Source organism: Mobula birostris, chromosome 6 (assembly GCF_030028105.1).
Source record: "Mobula birostris isolate sMobBir1 chromosome 6, sMobBir1.hap1, whole genome shotgun sequence".
NCBI lineage: Eukaryota > Metazoa > Chordata > Chondrichthyes > Myliobatiformes > Myliobatidae > Mobula > Mobula birostris.
Genome location: NC_092375.1, coordinates 68,274,441 through 68,294,553, shown reverse-complemented (window position 1 = coordinate 68,294,553; position 20,113 = coordinate 68,274,441). Strand labels below are relative to the sequence as shown.

General features: G+C 40.2%; 1 protein-coding gene across 1 annotated transcript in view; it reads left to right on the top strand.

The window, feature by feature from the left end:
- Positions 1-20,113, top strand: part of LOC140199082 (cilia- and flagella-associated protein 47-like) — a 697,686-nt gene that overhangs the window by 45,907 nt on the left and 631,666 nt on the right. Inside the window, exons 5-7 of the mRNA XM_072260570.1 lie at positions 7,130-7,355; positions 10,836-11,005; positions 14,472-14,605. Of these exons, the coding sequence (XP_072116671.1) occupies positions 7,130-7,355; positions 10,836-11,005; positions 14,472-14,605 (530 nt within the window). The remainder of the gene's footprint in view (positions 1-7,129; positions 7,356-10,835; positions 11,006-14,471; positions 14,606-20,113) is intronic.

The window sequence follows — 20,113 nt, the reverse complement described above, 5'->3', positions numbered from 1 at the left end:
TGTTTCATCACCAACCTCTCAAAACACTTCATCACTGTGGATTTAAGTGGTACTGAACGAGAGTCATGGAGGCAGGTTACAATGTTCTTCTTAGGCACCAGTATAATTGAAACCTGCTTGAAGTAGGTGGTACCTCACACTGTTGAAATCGAGAGGCTAATGATCTTGGTGAGCACTCCAGCTAGTTGATCAGGTGGGTACCCTGTCTGGACCGGATGCTTTTTGTGGGTTTACCCTCCTAAAGACTGTTTTCATGTCAGCCCCAGAGACTGAAATCATAGGATTATCTGAGGCTGTGGGAGTTTGTGGTGGTTCCTCCATGTTTTGATGGACAAACCGAGCTAAGAAGGCATTGCGCTCATCAGAAAGTAAAGCCCTGTTGTTGCCTATATCATTTGATTTTACTTAATAAGAGGTGATAGTTTTCAAGCCCTGCCACAAATGTCGAGCATCCTTTATTGATTCAGGTTTAGTTCAGAATTGCCACTTAGCCCGTGAGATGGCTTTCCGGAGATCATATTACCATCTGGCATGGGCATTGCAAGGCATCTGACCACAAGACCCTGCAACAGATTGTGAGGACTGCTGAGAGAATCATCAGAGTCTCTCTTTTCCCTCATCCTGGATCTACACCAGAAGCACTGCATTCACAGAGCCCTCAGCATTGTCAAAGACCCCTTCCATCTGTTTTACATTCCCTTTGACATCCTACCCTCTGGCAGAAAGTACTGCAGTATAAGAACAAGAACTTTTAAGCTGGGTAAAGGCTTCTTCCCCCAGGCTGTAAGACTTCTGAGTGCTGTGTTACCACTCAGAATACATTATTTATAATAGTGCCAGTAGCAGTAATATTGTTGAATATTTAACTATATGTTGTATATGCACTTCATGTCAACTTGTACAGCTATGGAGTACTTATTTTTATCTGTTAATATTATTGTGTTTATGTGCTTATGTGATATATGTACTGTGTCTTTCACCTTCGTCTTAGAGGAACATCGTTTCATTTAGCTGTATAGATGTATACGACTGAACGACAATAAACTTGAATTTGAACTTGGGTGCTAAAGCCTGGGGTGTTTTGGCTGGGAGATAGTCTGTTTTGTCTTGGATGATGTTGAGCTTCATAAACATTGCAGGAGACTTGGTCCGAATATGCATAAAAGAACTGATTTCCAAAGAAGCAATGAAAATGATAGCTCTTAACTTCAAGCAACACACACAAAAAATGCTGGTGAACGCAGCAGGCCAGGCAGCATCTGTAGGAAGAGGTACAGTCAATGTTTTGGGCCAGGACCTTTTGTCAGGACTAACTGAAAGAAGAGATAGTAAGAGATTTGAAAGTGGGAGGGGGAGGGGGAGATCCAAAATGATAGGAGAAGACAGGAGGGGAGGGGTGGATCTAAGAGCTGGAAAGTTGATTGGCAAAAGGGATATGAGAGGATCATGGGACGGGAAGCCTGGGGAGAAAGAGAAGGGGGAGGGGAGCCCGGAGGGTGGAGAGCAGGCAAGGAGTTATAGTGAGAGGGACAGAGGGAGAAAAAAAGAGAGAGAGAGAAAAGTGGGAAAACTAAAAAATATATATAAAAAATATATAAAATAAATAAATAAGGGATGGGGTGTGAAGAAGAGGAGGGGCATTAATGGAAGTTAGAGAAGTCAATATTCATGCCATCAGGTTGGAGGCTACCCAAACGGAATATAAGGTGTTGTTCCTCCAACCTGAGTGTGGCTTCATCTTGACAGTAGAGGAGGCCGTGGATAGACATATCAGAATGGGAATGGGACTGGGACGTGGAATTAAAATGTGTGGCCACTGGGAGATCTTGCTTTCTCTGGTGGACAGAGCATAGGTGTTCAGCAAAACGGTCTCCCAGCCTGTGTCGGGTCTCGCCAATATATAGAAGGCCGTACCGGGAGCACTGGATGCAGTATATCACCCCAGCCGACTCACAGATGAAGTGTCGCCTCACCTGGAAGGACTGTCTGGGGCCCTGACTGGTGGTGAGGGAGGAAGTATAAGGGCATGTGTAGCACTTGTTCTGCTTACAAGGACAAGTGCCAGGAGGGAGATCAGTGGGAAGGGATGGGGGAGACGAATGGACAAGGGAGTCGTGTAGGGAGCGATCCCTGCAGAAAGCAGAAGGGGGCAAGGGAAAGATGTGCTTGGTGGTGGGATCCTGTTGGAGGTGGCGGAAGTTACGGAGAATTATATGTTGGACCCGGAGGCTGGTTGGGCGGTAGTTGAGGACAGGGGGAACCCTATTCCTAGTGGGGTGACGGGAGGATAGAGTGAGAGCAGATGTGCGTGAAATGGGAGAGATGCATTTGAGAGCAGAGTTGATGGTGGAGGAAGAGAAGCTTCTTTCTTTAAAAAAGAAAGACATCTCCTTCGTCCTGGAATGAAAAGCCTCTTTGAAAGCAGAGTTGATGGTGGAGGACAGGATTTAATCAAGTATGGGAGCAAGAAATCATTTGGAATCAAAAACAAACTCTCCACCAATAGAACCTAAACCAACAAAAAAAAGATTAGATTAGATTATGAGGTCACTCAGTCCTCATTTAATGTCATTTAGAAATGCATGCATTAAAAAATGATACAATGTTCCTCCAGAATGATATCACAAAAAAAAGGACAAACCAAGACTAAAACTGACAAAACCACATAATTATAACATATAGTTACAACAATGCAAAGCAATACCATAATTTGATAAAGAGCAGACCATGGGCACAGTGAAAAAAAGTCTCAAAGTCCTGTACAACCCATCATCTAACGCAGCAGTCCCCAACCACCGGGCCGCAAAGCATGTGCTACCGGGCCATGAGGAAACGATATGATTTGGCGAGATGAGTCAGCTGCACTTTTCCTCATTCCCTGTCATGCCCACTGTTGAGCTTGAATTCACATGAGGTCATTACGCACACACCATCCATGTCAGCGTGGGAAGAAGGTCAACTCCTCGAGCTTGCAAATGAAGGCGGGCTGAAAAGTATGTTTGACGTAACATCTCTGCCGGCATTATGGATCAAAGTCAAGGCTAAATATCCTGAGATAGCCACGAAAGCACTGAAAATATTGCTTCCATTTCCAACATATCTCTGCAATGAATGTAACAAAAATTAAACTGTGGAATAGATGCCAAAACAGACAGGATCTCCCAGTAGCCACCCACTTCAACTCTGCTTCCCACTCCCATTCAGATATGTCCATACATGGCCTCCTCTACTGCCATGATGAGGCTAAACTCAGGTTGGAGGAGCAACACCTCATATACCGTCTAGGTAGTCTCCAGCCCCTTGGTATGAACATAGAATTCTCCAACTTCTGGTAATTCCCTCCTCCTCCCTTCCCCTATCCCTATGTCACTCTGCCCCATCCCCCAGCTGCCTAGCACCTCCCTCTTGGTTCCGCCTCCTTCTACTACCCATTATGTTTTCCCCTATTCTTTCTTCACCTTTCCTGCCTATCCCCTCCCTGCCTCCCTTCCCCCACCCCTTTATCTTTCCCCTTACTGTTTTTTCACCTGGAAACTACCAGTCTTCTCCTTCCCACCCTCCCCCCACCTTCTTTATAGGGCCTCTGCCCCTTCCCCCTACAGTCCTGACGAAGGGTTCCAGCCCGAAACGTCGACTGATCTTTTCCACCGATGCTGCCCGACCTGCTGAGTTCCTCCAGCGTGTTGTGAGTGTTGCTTTGACCCCAGCATCTGCAGATTATTTTGTGTAAACTGTGGAATAGACTGGACATAAGGAACCTCCTTTGAGTTTCGCTGTCTCCTGTCACCCCTCGATGGCACCTTGTTGTTGCAGGGCTGCCACTGATTCAGCAATATTGGTGTGTTGCAATGATTTTATATGTTCATACGAGGAAAATATGTGCTGTGTGTTTAATATCCAAGCGTTACTTAAAATGTTATGATGCTATTGACTTATAAGTGACTTATCACTATATTAATGTGAGGAAAATATGTTTAATATTAAATTCGTTAGATAAACCCTTTTAGAAATGAAATTAAGCATATTAGCCACTTATAAGTGACTTATGGTTCTTATCACCTATATGCCAGTCGTGATTAACACCCCCCCGGAACAGAATTGCCAGAAACGATTTGTAGAAAAAAATCGGCACGTACACGCATGTGCACTGGTGCCCATGCAAGGCTTCATGGTCATGGTAGTCTTCTTGGGGTAACCACAACGTATTTGACAGTTACTCTTGTCCGTTGGCAACCCTACCCACCCATCCCCCCAGTCGGCCGGTCCACAAGAATATTGTCAATAATAAACTGGTCTGCAGTGCAGAAAAGTTTGTGGACCCCTGATCTAACGCAGGCGGCAGAAGGGAGAAACTCTTCCCGCTATGAACCTCCAAGCACCGACAACTTGCCGATGCATTGGAAGCCCCTGACCATAGCCGACTCTGAGTCCGTCTGAAAACTTCGAGCCTCTGACCAGCCCCTCTGATACAGCCTCTCCAAGCACCATCCTCCGCCGAGCGCCTCGACCCCGCCCTGGCCGCCGAGCAATAAGCAAAGCTGAGGACTTGGGACCTTCTTCTCCGGGGATTCCGGACCACACAGTAGCAGCAGCAGTGAAGCAGGCATTTCAGAAGTTTCTCCAGACGTTCCTCCGTGCTCTCGCGTCCGTCTCCATCAAATCAGGATTGTGTACGGCACCCTACTTGACAAATAACAGACATCACCACCGGAGTGGCCGCTGCAAGCTGCGTTGCGTCGCCATCTTCTCCTCCCGCCTCACTCTCACTCATAATTGTGGAAGGCCATTAATGCAGGGGTACTTCAGGAGAATGTTTTTGGCCCATTGATTTACTGTATACTGATACAATTTACTCATGTAAAATTGAATTTGCATTGTTCTGCAATGACAAAAAATAATGGGATGTGACACATTTTCTGGGCAAGCATGCGGTCCCTAGGACTGTGAATGCATTACCTTGAAAAAGTGTTTCACCCACCATAACTATTTTCAGATTTTACTATCTCATTTTCTAAATTTAAAATGTATGATTTTTGAGCTAATTTGCAAAATGTTGTCCATCATATTAAGTCAAAAAATTTGAAAACCAGTCAACAATTTATTAAAAATTAAAAACCAAAATTGTGAGATGAGAAAAAGTATTCATCTCCTTTGTAATTACTGTGCTAACTTACCTCAGGAGCAATATATTATCTTATGAACTCACATAATTTGTTGATGTAGAAAATTGGAGGATAACCTGTTTTCAAAGAACTCATAAGAATAAATACCCCCTCTCTCTCTAAGGTCCAACAGCATGGTAGATTTTCAACAGACCAAACAAAATGAAGATAAAGGAGCATTCAAGACTGGTCATGGGAATGATAATAGAGAAGCACATACCTGGGGAAGGGTATAAGACCATCTCAGAGGCACTGACATACCTTGGAGCTCAATGCAGTCCATTGTGGAAAAAGTGGAAAAAATATGAAACCACAGCCACACTGCCTAGGTCAGACCGCCCCTCTAAACTTAGTTATTGGAGAAGAATGGCAGAAAAGAGAGTCTACTGTGATACAAACAGTCACTCTGAGTGAGCTGCAGAAGTCAGTGACTGCAACTGGACATGAAGCTCATGGCTCTTTAATCTCTAAGGTGTTGCACAAAAAGGGTATTTATGGAAGAGTGGTGAGGAAGAAGCCCTGGCTTAAAAAAAACATATCCTTACTTGTAAAGACTTCGCAAAACATCACTTAGCAGATACTGTCAAGTTGTAGAAGAAGATCTTGTGCTCGGATGAGACTAAAGTTGAAATTTTTGGCCTCATATGGTTCATATGGTGTAAATCTAATATGGTGCATCAGTCAGTTAACACCATCCCTACTACGGTGGAGGTAGCATCATGCTAATGAGATGCTTTTCAGCTGCTGGGACTGGAAATCCAATCAGGATTGATGGGAAGATGAATGTTGCTAAATACAGAGTGATCCTGAATAAAAACCTGTTAGCTTAAACTGGGGAGGAAGTTCATCTTTCAGCAGAACATCAACCCAAAACACAATGCTAAAGCAACCACGTAGTTCTTCAATTTTCAAATGAAGAAAAGTGATGTCCTTGAGTGGCCCATGGCTCAGTCAGAGTCCTGACCTTAATCCGGTCTCTGGTAGGACCTCAAAACTGCTGTCTATTGCTGCTCCCCAACTAATCTGGCAAAGCTTGAGCAATTTTACAAGGAGGAATGGGCAAATCTTGTTCCATCACATTGTGCAAAGCTAATAGAGACTTATCCAAAAAGATGACTGGTTGCATAGCTGTGAGAGGTAGCTGAGCAAAGGGAAACAAATACTTTTGAACTGCTGACATATCAGTTTTTGAATTTTTAGTTTTTCATGCTTTACAATTTTCCATATTTTTGGGCTCTACTGTGAATAAACGAACATATGATTCACAAATAAAAATTCTCAGTTAGATTAATCAAAATCCCTGGTTGCAAATACTTATTTATATGAACAAAGGGTTTGGAGGCGGAATAGTTTTACAAAGCATTGTAGATCCTGTGATCACTTCTTGTATAACCTTTCTGGTAAATTCCTATTACTGAAACTTCATTTTTGCTCAGGAAGGCTTCCTGGGACACAAATAATTCATTTCTCTCACTCTCCTTTATTTCCATGAATACATTACAGTACAGTGCCCAAAAGATAGTGATTGTTTTGACATTGCTATGGAAAACAATGATTAGAAGTGATTTCTAGCAGAGGTTGTAGTCAGTGAACATCTCTCTGTTAAAAGATGCAGCCATTACTTCAATCAGTACCGGTTCAATTCATCTGATCTAAAGGACTTCTTAAATACCTTTATTGTATGCTGATATGGAAAGCACTAATGAAAAGCTACACCCATCAGATTTGTGGAGGGAGTTCCCCCAAGACATAATGTTGTGGTTTTTACTATTTGTTTGCATAGTTTCCTGCTCTTTTGAATTTTTAGGTGCACTTTTGAATTGCTGAACAAGATCAATTAATCCAGTTATTTGACTTGAGAATTCAAATTTTGTGGGCAAGTGTGAGGAGAAATCATTAGTAATTGAAAACTGTATTTTCACGATAAGTTCTTTTGCTTTATTTTGATTTGTTGACTTTATTTCTAGGGTGAAGTTTGAAGGTGGTAGAGAAACGACTGTGAAGATTAAGGGAAACATTGTTCAGCCAGTTTTGGAACTTCTTGATTTTTCCAGCCAGAAGCTTGAATGTATTCATTTTGGCAGTACCTACTATGGAACCTCAAAGCAGGAGCAAGTTATTCTGTATAACAACAGCCCCGAACCTATTGACTGGGTGACTGTGATGAAAAATGACGCCGCCGGATCTGAAGTGGTAGTAAAAATTATTATTGGAGTAATATTAAATTAAGTAAAACGCATTTGCCTTTAAACAAACAAACAAATAAATAAATAAATAAGAGGATTATAATGAAATATAGGATATTATCCAGAAATACTAATATCTTCTTATTTTATGATTTATTTGACAATGGTATGTAATTGTCTTATCTATATGATTGCATTCCTTTGCTGTACCTTTGTAAACATCTTTCTACTAAACTAAAGCATTTATTTTTACACTTACATGTATATACCTCATCTGCCATTTCCACGCTCAATCACGTCATCTAAAAATTAATGTATAAGTCAAATCTGGGTACTACTTTTGGAGGTGCTAATGAAGGGGATGTAATTTACACATAAGTGCAATTTATATACTTACGAATTCATCCATGATTTGGTAGAATTCAGCATTTATTCTTAAACCATTACTTGTCAATATCTATATTTTCATTTGTTTATAACTTATTAAAATGGTCAAACTTTGAAGCAAAAATAGAGAAATATAGTCAATCCATGCATTCCATTTCTGTGTTTTCTGTTCTCCAACCATTTTTTTAAATTCATGAGATTATATGAACCATTTGGGTGTAATGGTCTCACATCTGGTGTTTTATTGAGTGGTTTTATATTGTATACCTCAACAACTACTTTCCTATTATGTACCCTATTAATCAAGCCCAATGAAATGACTCATTTGCAAGTTTGGAAATTTTACTCTTCACAGTAATATGCATCAAAATAGTAATAGTCCCAGTACCAACTCCTAAGAAGCCCAATGCCTTCTTCCATCCAGTATGAAAACCAATTATTTACCACACCCTCTTGGTCTCTAAGTCAATTCTTATTCTGGAGAACACTGCCTTTTATTGCATGGCATTGATATTAATAAACTGCTTTCATCTGGGTCTTTATCAACGCAGATTCACAGTAACCATAATTATTATTTGTTCAATTAGCCTCCAGCTAAACCTTGGGAAAATCAAAGTCCGTGTTTATGGCCCCTACCAAATGTCCTCAAAGTGGCAATAGAACACAACATCTTATCCTGCAATACCATCATGACCCTGAGCTCTGTAACTGTATGATTAAGGTCTTGATTGTCAATGCTTTCATGACACCTTCATTTTCCACCAGTCCATTGCCCACCCAGGCTGTCAGCTTACATGCAAGACCAAAGGCTGTCTGCTTGGGATAAGTGCTCAGATAGTGAGGAGAATAGCAGTACTCTTCAGTGGGCATAGTATTGTGGAATGTGGAGACAAATTGAAGATGACATTTAGTGAAGACAAGTACACTTTCATACACTTTGATTTGAAAAATAAGGAGAGGCAATATTGACAAAATAATACAGGATCATACACATCTGGGCTTTTATGTGAATATATCTTGCAAGATGGTAGGACAGGTTGAAAAGATGTTACATAAAACATGGAATTTGCAATTTGTGGTATAGAGCATAAATCAGGGTGATTAGAACATAGAATGTGGTTAAATTGATTGCACAACCAGGTATTTTGTCAAATACTGCCTATTAGAATGGAAATGAAAGTGTTAGGGTATAGAAAAGATTATTTATATAAAGGTTCTCATGATGGACAAGAGCATCTGAAATTATTCTCCTTGCAGCAGAGATGTTTGAGATTTGATTTGACAGGGGCAGTCAAAATCTAAAATGATTTAGTTTGCATGAACCGATTAAAAATTGCAAACTTAAGTGGAGATGTTAAAGATCCATAACTGGATGTTTCGGTGATGCATTCTGGCATTATCTTGTCCCTCTTGTTCTTTCTCCTTCTACTCCTCCTTTAACACTTCAGCTATTATCTCAAACTGATTTTGGATGATAACCAGGTTGGGCGTGGATGAGGAGCAATTAAAAATAACTTAATTGGTGAGTATGCTTTGAGAGCAATCCAGGTTGTAGGAATGTTGTTCAGATTCACCATTGAGCAGTACAGTTATATATTTTTAGTTAGACATATAGCGTGGAACAGCGCAGCAGCTCACCTATTTAACCCTAGCCTAATCATAGGACAGTTTACAATGACTAATTAACCTACAGGCCAGTACATCTTTGGACTGTGGAAGGAAACTGGAGCACCCAGAGGAAACCCACACACTCATGGGAAGAATATACAAACTATCTTACAGAGGATGCCCGGAGCTGTAATAGCATCGCGCTAATCACCATGCTGCCGTGGCACTCCAGTTAGATATCTGCAGTGGTACATCAGCAACTCTAAGAGAGTTCTTCTCTTGTAAGTTGAGTCTGCAGTGGAATGAGGGGCAAGTTAAATGTGGATATCACTTATCCCTTTTGGCTTACGTGCAAGCTGACAGCCTGAGTGGACAATGGACTTTTGCAGAATGAAGGCATCATGAAAACATTAACAGTCAAGACCTTAATCATACAGATACAGACCAGTTGTACTTTGAGGAGGGAAATTACTTACTGCTGTGTTACATTTCTCATTTTGAGGATGAGGTCATAAGGTAAAATTGGTGTGATCAAAGGCAGCCTGTATCTTTGGAATGACCAATTAACCTACTAGCCGGTACATCTTTGGACTGTGGAAGGGAACCAGAGCACATAGAGGAAACAAGTAGTCATGGGGAGAAAATACAAACCCCTTCCGGGCAGTGGCACAAATTGAACCCAAGTAACTGATACTGTAAGTCATTGTGCTAACCACCACACTACCATGCCACACTGTATTTGGTGACTCTCAACTTGTGGTATGTTATGTTATATTGACATTGATTTCTCTTGTATCTGTCTTGCAAGAATCTGAGACAATGAATTTGAAAGCTGCTGTTTTCGCAGCCATTGCAAATGTCCTCGCATGGCTGTACACCTATAGTTGTGGCTAAAATATATATCAGATTATCAGATGTGTTAGTGGATAAGCTTAACAATTGAGAACATAATGAGCCACAGCACTGAAGCTCTGAAGGCAAGAGAATTTTGCCTGTTCTGACAGTGGGAATCACAATACTCATTTTTCCAATCAAATCTTTTGCCAATAATCCTGTAAATCATTGTCAATTCCTTTAATTAATATGGATGGGTGGGGATATAGAGGAGAAGTTTCTTCCTGTTTTTAAACACTAATTCCTGATACTTGATAAACATATGGTATTAGCTAGATTATTGAGGCCCAATTTCACAGTACAGTCATCAAATTTGTATTATTGTAGAACTGACATCATAATTTCTTTACTCTGCATACTTAGTTACACAAGCCACTGCATTTCCCAATTTGCTATGTAGGTCATTACTTGCAATCACAAATGGTGCAGCAAATTGGAAGCAATTTCACCAAATAAAGTGGTGTTATAAAACGCATATCTTTAAAATCTATATAGTTGTTTGTCTGTGCAGATGGATTTCTTAGTACTTTATTTTTAATAAGTCAAATGTTATAGGGAACTGTGTCAATTCATTTTCAAAACTACTTATATTTGACAGGGTACGGATCTATCCCTGAGTTCAGAGGCAGTTTTGGCAGATAAAGCGACAACAGAATCCAGACCAACGGCTTGTACTTCTGCATTGATTACATGTCGACCTTGCCAAGGGATTCTAAACCCTTATAACAAAATCATTGTTACTCTGTGCTTCACCCCCGAGGATTTTGCGTAAGTCGAATGGTTCAAAGAATACTGAAAGTAGTTTTGTTTATAATTTAACAAAAAAATTATTGTTTTTATAGTAATTTGAAAAGAGAATTCAAATTATGACTGAAAGAATAATGTCATCAATCTTATCATAGTAACATTTTATTGACTGTAAGTATGTAGAACAGATTTAGACTATGGGTAGGATCAGAGAAGGTGGATAGTACTGAGCAATATGATCTGGATTAAAAACCTATTTGACCTGTTGCAGGACACACATAAGTATACCCTGGTCGTATCTAATTAAGAAAGATTATGTAGTCAAGAAAATATGAGTCCCTTCAGTGACTCCATTCCCACATACTACAGGTGTACCTTTCTGAGAGGCCAGTGCTGAATGAATCCATGCTTATGGTTCTTAAGAGGGAGGTGCTTCTATCTTGCAACATCAAGTAGAAATCCTAAAGAGTCTAGCTTGAAGCTTTAACTTGTCATGAAATAGAGCAGACATTCGGCTGTTGAAGAGTATGTACACATAATGAGATATGTGAGCCTTTGCTAGGCTTGCTTGTAAACCTGCATAGAATGTTGAGGAACAAGGTAGAACTGGGATCTTACTTTATGTCAGGTTGTGTGTTGATCTAAGAAGCAGTATGGTGAAGTTGCTGATGATAGATTATAAAATAAGAGGAAATAAGGAGGCTACAAGGGAACATAGCTGGGTTCTGTGAGTAGGCAAAGATCTATCAGATGGAGTATAATATGGGAAAATATAACATTGCCTATTATTCAAGTAGTGAGAATGCAGAGCTCTGAGAAGGATCTGGAACTCCTCATGCTTGATTGACAAAATACTTGTACCCAGGTAGAGCAAGTACAGTGGATTTGAGTTAATTGGGGCACATCAAGAACAGTACATTTTGGCCCAATTAAACGGCTGCCCCAATTAGCCGAAGTTTCATGGAAATAGTTAAAAAAGTATAAAAAAGACCAACTGAATAATAAATTACTGTATATACTTAAGTGAAAAGCAGAGCAAATTTGAACTTTACCAACACTACTGCAGTACTATAAAACTGAATATTAGTTCCTAATACTTATCGATGAAGGAATTAATCCACTTTGAGTTCTTTTAACTGGAAATGAACAAAAACAGTGCAGACACCTAGAGCAGAAAGTGGGCTGCCCTCACACAATGCTGTCAATGATTGCATCTTCCAAATCTTCATTACCATTGTAACATTGAAGATAATTGTTGATACCTTAAAATTTTTCATAGTTTCTAAGTTGTTGAAGTTGTGAAATCCTTTTTTTTTGCATTTCCATTTTTGCATCTGTCTTTTTGCATTTCCATTTTTGCATCTGTTATCTCTTAAGCCTGAATGCTTGGAACCACAGTGAGCAAAACAGTTGTGAATTGTCTTACTGCTTATTACTTGGCAGCTTAACGACCGCACAAGCACACGTGACTGACACTAGTTAGAAACTGTTCGGAGACTGTCTCCTGCCCCAATTAAGTGGCATAGTGTCCCAAATAAATGAAGGGAATCCCAGTTATTTAATTATATTTTGTTCTTTAAGAGTTGTCCAATTAAGCGTCTGCCCCTGATTAACTGATGGCCCAATTAACCAGAATCCACAGCATTGTTGTCTAAGTGCACCAAGGTTGAGTGGAGAGCCAGTGTGGTTGAGTCTGCTGCAGACCTAGGCAAATTGCAATGGGCTCAGTTCTTTGCTCAAGCAGGAGTTAATTCTAGCCATGACCAACTTCTCAAAGCACTTCATCTTAGTAGATGTTGGTGCTACTGGACTATAATTGTTGACACAGCTCACCCTGCTCTTCTTGGGCACCAGTATGATTGCTACCCTTTTGAAACAGCTAGGAACCTCTGACAGCAGCAATGAGAGGTTGAGATCTCTTTGACCAGTCGAGCAAGCTGATCAGCACAGGTTTTCTGTACCTTGCTAGGTACACTGTTAGAGCCTGAAACCTGGAATGAAGATTTCAAGCTAGGAATGTTTGATGGCCCTGGGTCGGTACTCACTGAAATTTAGAAGGATGAGGGGGGCGATCTCATTGAAACCTTTCGAATGTTGAAAGGGCTAGACAGAGTAGATATGGAAAGGATGTTTCCCATCATGGGAGAGTCTAGGACAATAGGACTGCCTCAAGATCGAGGGGTGTCCATTTAAAACAGAGATGCAGAGAAATTTCTTAAGCCAGAGGATGCTGAATTTGTGGAATTTGTTAAAACAGACAGCTGTGGAGGCCAGGTTGTTGGGTGTATTTAAGGCAGAGATTGATAGGTTCTTGCTTGGACGGCACCAAAGATTACGGGGAGAAGGCCAAGGGTGGGGCTGAGGAAGGGAAAAAAGGATCAGCCTTTTGAATGGCAGAGCAGTCTTGATGGGCCAAGTAGCCTAATTCTGCTCCTATGTCGTATGGTCTAAACCTTATGAAGGTTCACCCTTTTGAAGAATGTTTCGACATCAGCCTCCGAGACAGAGATCACAGGATCACCAGATGCTGTGGGAATTCACACAGGAGTAATGCTATTCTCCCTTTCAAAGCATGCATAAAATGATGGATGGAGCATGAACAAAGGCATGTGTGGCTAACTTCTGCGCCTCTTTTTTATGTTCATATGTTGTTGATTAAAAGCAATAAAAGGTGTAAGGTAAGGTTAAAAAACTAAGTTTCATTGACCCTGCTCAGTAACAGTATGAAAATGGAAATTTTGATTAAGAAGTATTGAAAAGTATATTGATTTTTTAAATAACTTTGCTTGTGTGCAAGTTTAAAAATGTTGGTGCAGGTTTTTTAAAAAATGTTCATCATTCAAATTGTTGTGGATCTATATACCATTTTAAAAATATACTGTATTTCCAAATTAATTGCAGTGAATTTGACCTGAGAAAAGCACAGGGTATAATTACAACTTTTAAATTAGTATTTTGCAATTGAGTGTTCTCTAGCTTGAAACACACTGGAGATGCATGGTCAACATGAAAGCCTCTCACTTGCATGAGCCTGTATTATTCTTTGCCATACAGTTTGAAAATCTGGGGGCTCTCCATTCAAATTAGACTCAATCATATTGCCATAGGGTAGCGTGTCTCATCCCTTTTCATGGATCCAATTGACCAGTTTTTCTCTAATGTCTTCTTGTGTTCTGCCTCTATCAGGAGTTGGAGACAATTTAGGACACTATCTTTCAAAATATTCAAATTATAGACATTGTGATTACAGTTACAAAAAGATCATCTGAGAGGTGAACTTGAGGAAAGTTTTATTAAGATATTGTGGAACCAACTGATTATCATTCATGATTTTAACAGTGATGATGTTAAAAGTCTTGAGTTTGATAGCTGATAATCAATCCAGCCCACCTGATTATTGCTCCGGCAGTTTTGATGAATATTTATCTCCCAGATATTGTTGAACTTCAATGGATGAAAAACTGATAATATATTGATCTTCCTATAGTTCTACAAAATTTCACAAAAGAGAGGATGAAATACCAAAATTCAGAGAGTATGCTCTGTATGTGAGATTTGAAACTGGGCATAGCTGCGGTGTTTTTATGCAGGAGTCATTCAATGGAACCAGTGAGAGAAAAGGTACTCAACAAACTTTATTTTTTTTAATGTATTAAAAGCATGATTTGTTTAAATCTATGACGCAGTCACTAAGCCAGGGGGCTATGAACTATATAAATGAATGAACACATTGATTTGCTCACATCACACAGCAAGCATTATATTTAATTCTGTGTACCTTAGGTGTGAAATTTAACTGCTAATAGATAAAGCTTTGGCATAAGTATCACTGAAAGGCTATTAATTTTTGATGGCACTGTGAAATAGTTTGAAAATTTAAGAATGATGCTTCAAATTATATCATAGAAAAATACTTACCGAACTGAAGTTACTCTCCTTAGAGAAGAAGAATGCCAAGGGGATATCATTGAATGAAGACACAAGAGTTTGCAGTTGTTGGAAATCTGGAGCAACACATAAAGGTACTGGAGGAATTCAGCAGATCAGGCAACATCCATGGAGGGAAATTGGCAGTCCATCTATAGATACTACTTGTCTGTTAACTTCCACCAGTACCTCTGTGAGTTACTTGGGATATCATAAAAGTTTTTCTTTAATCCAGAGGCATAGATAATGTAATTTTGAATCCAGAACAAGAATGTTAATTTTTATAGTTAACACATCATGCTATTAGATTTCAGTAAAAAATGATTTATTTGAGATTATTGTGGGGAATCTTGGAAAAAAGTCACTGATGTAAACAAAAGTTTGTTGAATAGTTACTGAATTAGTAAAGTAATTGACACAATTGATTATAAATCTTTTTCTGTCTTATTCATCAATCAAGTAAGTGATTTTCATGAAGACTAAATTAATTTTGATGTTTTTGGAATCATGAATTCCCAATTTAAAAACAAGCAATTTTTTGAGAATTTGATTGAACATAGAACATAGACATCTACAGTACATTACAGGACCTTCGAACCACAAAGTTGTGCCGACCATGTAACCTACTTTAGAAACTGCCTAGAGTTTCCCCACCACATAGACTTCTATTTTTCTAAGCTCCATGTACTTATCTAAGAGTCTCTTAAAAGACCCTATTGTATCCGCCTCCACCACTGTTCCTGGCAGTGCTTTCTTCGCACCCACCACTCTGTGTGGAAAAACTTACCTCTGACGTCCCGATTGTACCTACTTCCAAGCACCTTAAAACCTTGCCCTCTCATGTTAGCCATTTCAGCCCTGAGAAAAAGCCTCTGGCTATCTGCATGATCAATACTTCTCATCATCTTATACACCTCTATCAGGTCACCTGTCATCATTCACCACTCCAAGGAGAAAAGGCCAAGTTCATTCAACATGTTCTCATAAGGCACGCTCTCCAATCCAGGCAACATCCTTGTAAATCTCCTCTGCACTCTTTTTATAGTATCCACATCCTTCCTGTAGTGAGGTGACCAGAAATGAACGCAGTACTCCAAGTGGGGTCTGACCAAGGTCTTATGTAACTGTAACATTACCTCCCGACTCTTGAACTCAATCCCACAGTCGATGAAAGCCAACACATCATATGCCTTCTTAACAACACTGTCAACCTGTGCAGCAGCTTTGAGTGTCAAATGCACACAGACCCCAAGATCTCTCTGATCCTCCACACTGCCAAGAGCCTTACCATTAATACTACATTTTGACTTCAAATTTGACCTACTGAAATGAAACACTTCACACTTATCTGGGTTGAAATTCATCTGCCACTTCTTATTCCAGTTCTGCAACCTATCTACTATTTATTCTATCAGTTATAAATCATAAATCATGTACCTTTATGGATAATAGTATTTCTCATGTTTTAAGGAAAGATTGCCCAGAGAATCAATAAAAAGGCTAAATGATAGCAAATACCGTTTTTCTGTAGACTTACCTTATTTTCAATAAGGACTGTTAAAATGATATTCATGAGTGAACTAACATGACCTAAATAATACCAGGATTTCTGTTAAGATGATGGCTCGTTTGATTACAGCAGCTTCTACGGGGTCAATAAAAGGTATTTTTTTATGATCGCAAGGTCCTGCTTTACATTATAAAATTAAAGTACTGCAGGTCTGCCCCAAAAGCAGTTTGCTTGTTAGCGGCGAAAGTGAAGGAGCTGCGCATTGTGCTGTTGCCTGAGTCAAAGGAGACTTACAGTCTAATAGCGAGTGACATCTTGGTCGCTTTTCTTGTGATTGAAAGACCCTTTTAGACATTGTTAATGTGGAGTGCCGCAAGTTTGATTCACTGTTCTATTGGCAGTGAGCAGGGGCGGATGGTGGAGGAGCTGCATGGCTTCCTTCATGGTGAGGACTAGGCCTCAAGCTGCAGGGTCACCTATTTACAGCTGCCAGGAGAGAGACATTGAAGCCGGGGCGCTTGACCGAGGGTGGTATGGTGCGGCACCCAAGCTGGAGTAGGTTCTGCACACCCTCCCCCCACGGTGCTCACTCAGCAGAAGATAAGCTCTATTATGGTCGATTGCAGCTATCTACGGCATTCAGTGGTTTCAGGGCCTCAAGCCGTGGGGTCACCTCCTTACAGCTGCCAGGAGAGAGGTGTCAGAGCTGTTACGCTCCATCAGGGGCGGCATGGCACAGCATCCGGGTTGGAGTTGGTGCTTCTCGCAGCCCGCCCGCCCCTCATGTTTATTCGGCAGAAGAGAAGCTCTTCAGTATTGAAGGAATCAGGGTCTGGACTATAGATATATGTTAGCACCTCCCCCCCGCTGATGTTTTCATGTTTGATTGTTTTATAACATTGAGCCACACTGATTTTTTGACACTGATCAACAGAAAAGACTCTTTCGTGTCAAAGTGAAAACAAATTGGTCTAAATTTATTAGAATTGTTAAACACAAAAATAATTGATTGCGTAATTACTCACCCCCTTAAGTCAGTGTTTAGTAGATACGCCTTTGGCAGCAATTCAGTCTTGAGTCTGTGTGGATAGGTCTCTATCAGCTTTGCACTTCTGGACACTACAATTTTTCCCCATTCTTCTTTACAAAACTGCTCAATCTCTGTCAGATTGCATGGAGATCATGAGTGAGCAGCCTGTTTCAAGTCCAGCTACAAATTCTCAATTGGATTGAGGTCTGGACTCTGACTTGGCTACTCCAGGGCATTAACTTTGTTGTTTTTTAAGCTATTTCTGTGTTGCTTTTGCTTTATGCTTGGGATCATTGTCTTGCTGGAAAACCAAATCGCAGTTCTCTTGCAGACTGCATCAGGTTTTCCTCCAGGTCTTCCCTGTATTTTACTGCATTCTCTTTACCCTTAACCTTCACAAGTATTTCAGAGGCTGCTGCACTGAAACATCCCCACAGCAGGATGCAGCCACCACCATGCTTCACCTTTTTTGACGATGTGTTTTTGACGATGTGCGGTGTTTGGCTTACGTCAAACATAGCATTTAGTCTGATGGCCAAAATGCTCAATTTTGGTTTCATCAGACCATAAAGTCTTCTTCCAGCTGACTGCAGAGTCTCCCACGTACCTTCTGGTAAACGCTAGCCGAGATTTCATGTTAGTTTTTTTTAATAGTGGCTTTCTCTTTGCCACTCTCCATAAAGCTGCAACCGATGAAGCAAATGGGCAACAGTTGTATGCACAGTCCCTCCCATCTCAGCCATTGAAACGTACCTCCTCCATGGTTGTCGTAGGTCTCTTGATGGCCTGCCTCACTACTCCCTTTCTTGTACAGACACTCAGCTTTTGAGGATGGCCTGCTCTTGGCAGATTTACAGCTGTAGCATATTTTTTCTATTTCTTGATGATTGACTGTACTCCAAGTTTATTAGAATTGTTAAACACAAAATAATTGATTGCGTAATTACTCACCCCCTTAAGTCAGTATTTAGTAGATACGCCTTTGGCAGCAATTAAAGCCTTGAGTATGTGTGGATTGGTCTCAATCAGCTTTGCACTTCTGGACACCCCAATTTTTCCCCATTCTTCTTTACAAAACTGCCTTGGAGATATGGAGACTTGGAGATTTTCTTATATTCATCTCCTGACTTGTGCTTTTCAATAACCTTTTCGTGGAGTTGCTTGGAGTGGGTCTTTTGTCTTCTTGGTGTAGTTTTTGCCAGGATACTGTCCCACCAGCAGCAGTTGGACCTTCCAGGTACAGCTGTATTTTTGCTACAGTCAATTGCACCTTCCAGATACAGCTGTATTTTTACTGCAGTCAGTTGGACCTTCCAGATACAGCTGTATTTTTACTACAGTCAATTGCACCTTCCAGATACAGCTGTATTTTTACTGCAGTCAGTTGGACCTTCCAGATACAGCTGTATTTTTAATACAGTCAATTGGACTTTCGAGATACAGCTGTATTTTTACTACAGTCAGTTGGACCTTCCAGATACAGCTGTATTTTTACTACAGTCAGTTGAAGCACCTAGACTGCACACTGGTTGATTTCCATTACACTAAATATATGACTTCTAAAACCAATTGATGATTTGGTGTGTTTTATTCAAGTGGTGAATACTTGTGCAATCATTTATTTCGTGTCTCTTAGATTAATTTAGATCACTTTGTAGAGATCAGTTTTCACTTTGACACAAAAGTCTTTTTCTGTTGACCAGTGTAAAAAAAAAGCTGGATTAAATCCACTATGATTCAATGTTGTAAAACAATAAACCATGAAAACTTCCGGGGGGGGGGGCAAATACTTTTTATAGGCACTGTCCATGTATTTTGTGTGGTTGTATTTTACTGATATCCAAAATATGCTTGCTATCTTGTACATGTGAGGACTAGCCTCAAGCTGTGGTGTCGCCTGTTTACAGCCGCCAGGAGAGAGGCATCAGAGCTGGTGTTCTCCACTGGGGGTAACGTGACGCAGCATGCAGGCTGGAGTCTGTGCTGCCCCCAGTGTTCACTCGGCGGAAACAAAGCTCCACTGTTGTTCGAATCTGTTATTACTGTATGGCTGTATCTTGCTGATACCTTTATGTGCTTGCTCTCTTGTACATGCTACACATGCTTTGTGCTGTGTGACTTTTGCACCTTGGTCCAGAGTAATGCTGTCTTGTTAAGCTGTATTCATGGGTATTCATGTATAGTTGAATGAGAGTTAAATTTGAATTGAATTGAGTAATGAACAATATGACTTTTTGCAATGCTGTATTTTACTGTTGTTTTTGCTCAGTTTCTTTTTAGTTATATTAAATGTGGTGAGGAATTATTGATCCCAAGTCTACTTTGTTATTTCTATGGTGATCATTACTTTCCATGATTGAGGGTAAATCTTGCATCAGTCAACTGGACTCAGAGGAACAGCTTTGGAACTATATATTTCCAATGGCATTAGAAATTTAAAAATATTTTCACTAACACCTGTTGAACTGGAAGCATCGTTAATGCAATGAGAAAACAGTGCTCACTGACAATGATAGTTGCAATCCCCAATTTTTAATCCTTCCATTATATAAGAAAATTCAGTTTATATTGTGCTTTTCATGAGCTCAAAATAATTACAGCCAATAAAACACTTTAAGATATGTACATTGTTCAGATAGAGAAAACATGAAACAGAAAACAA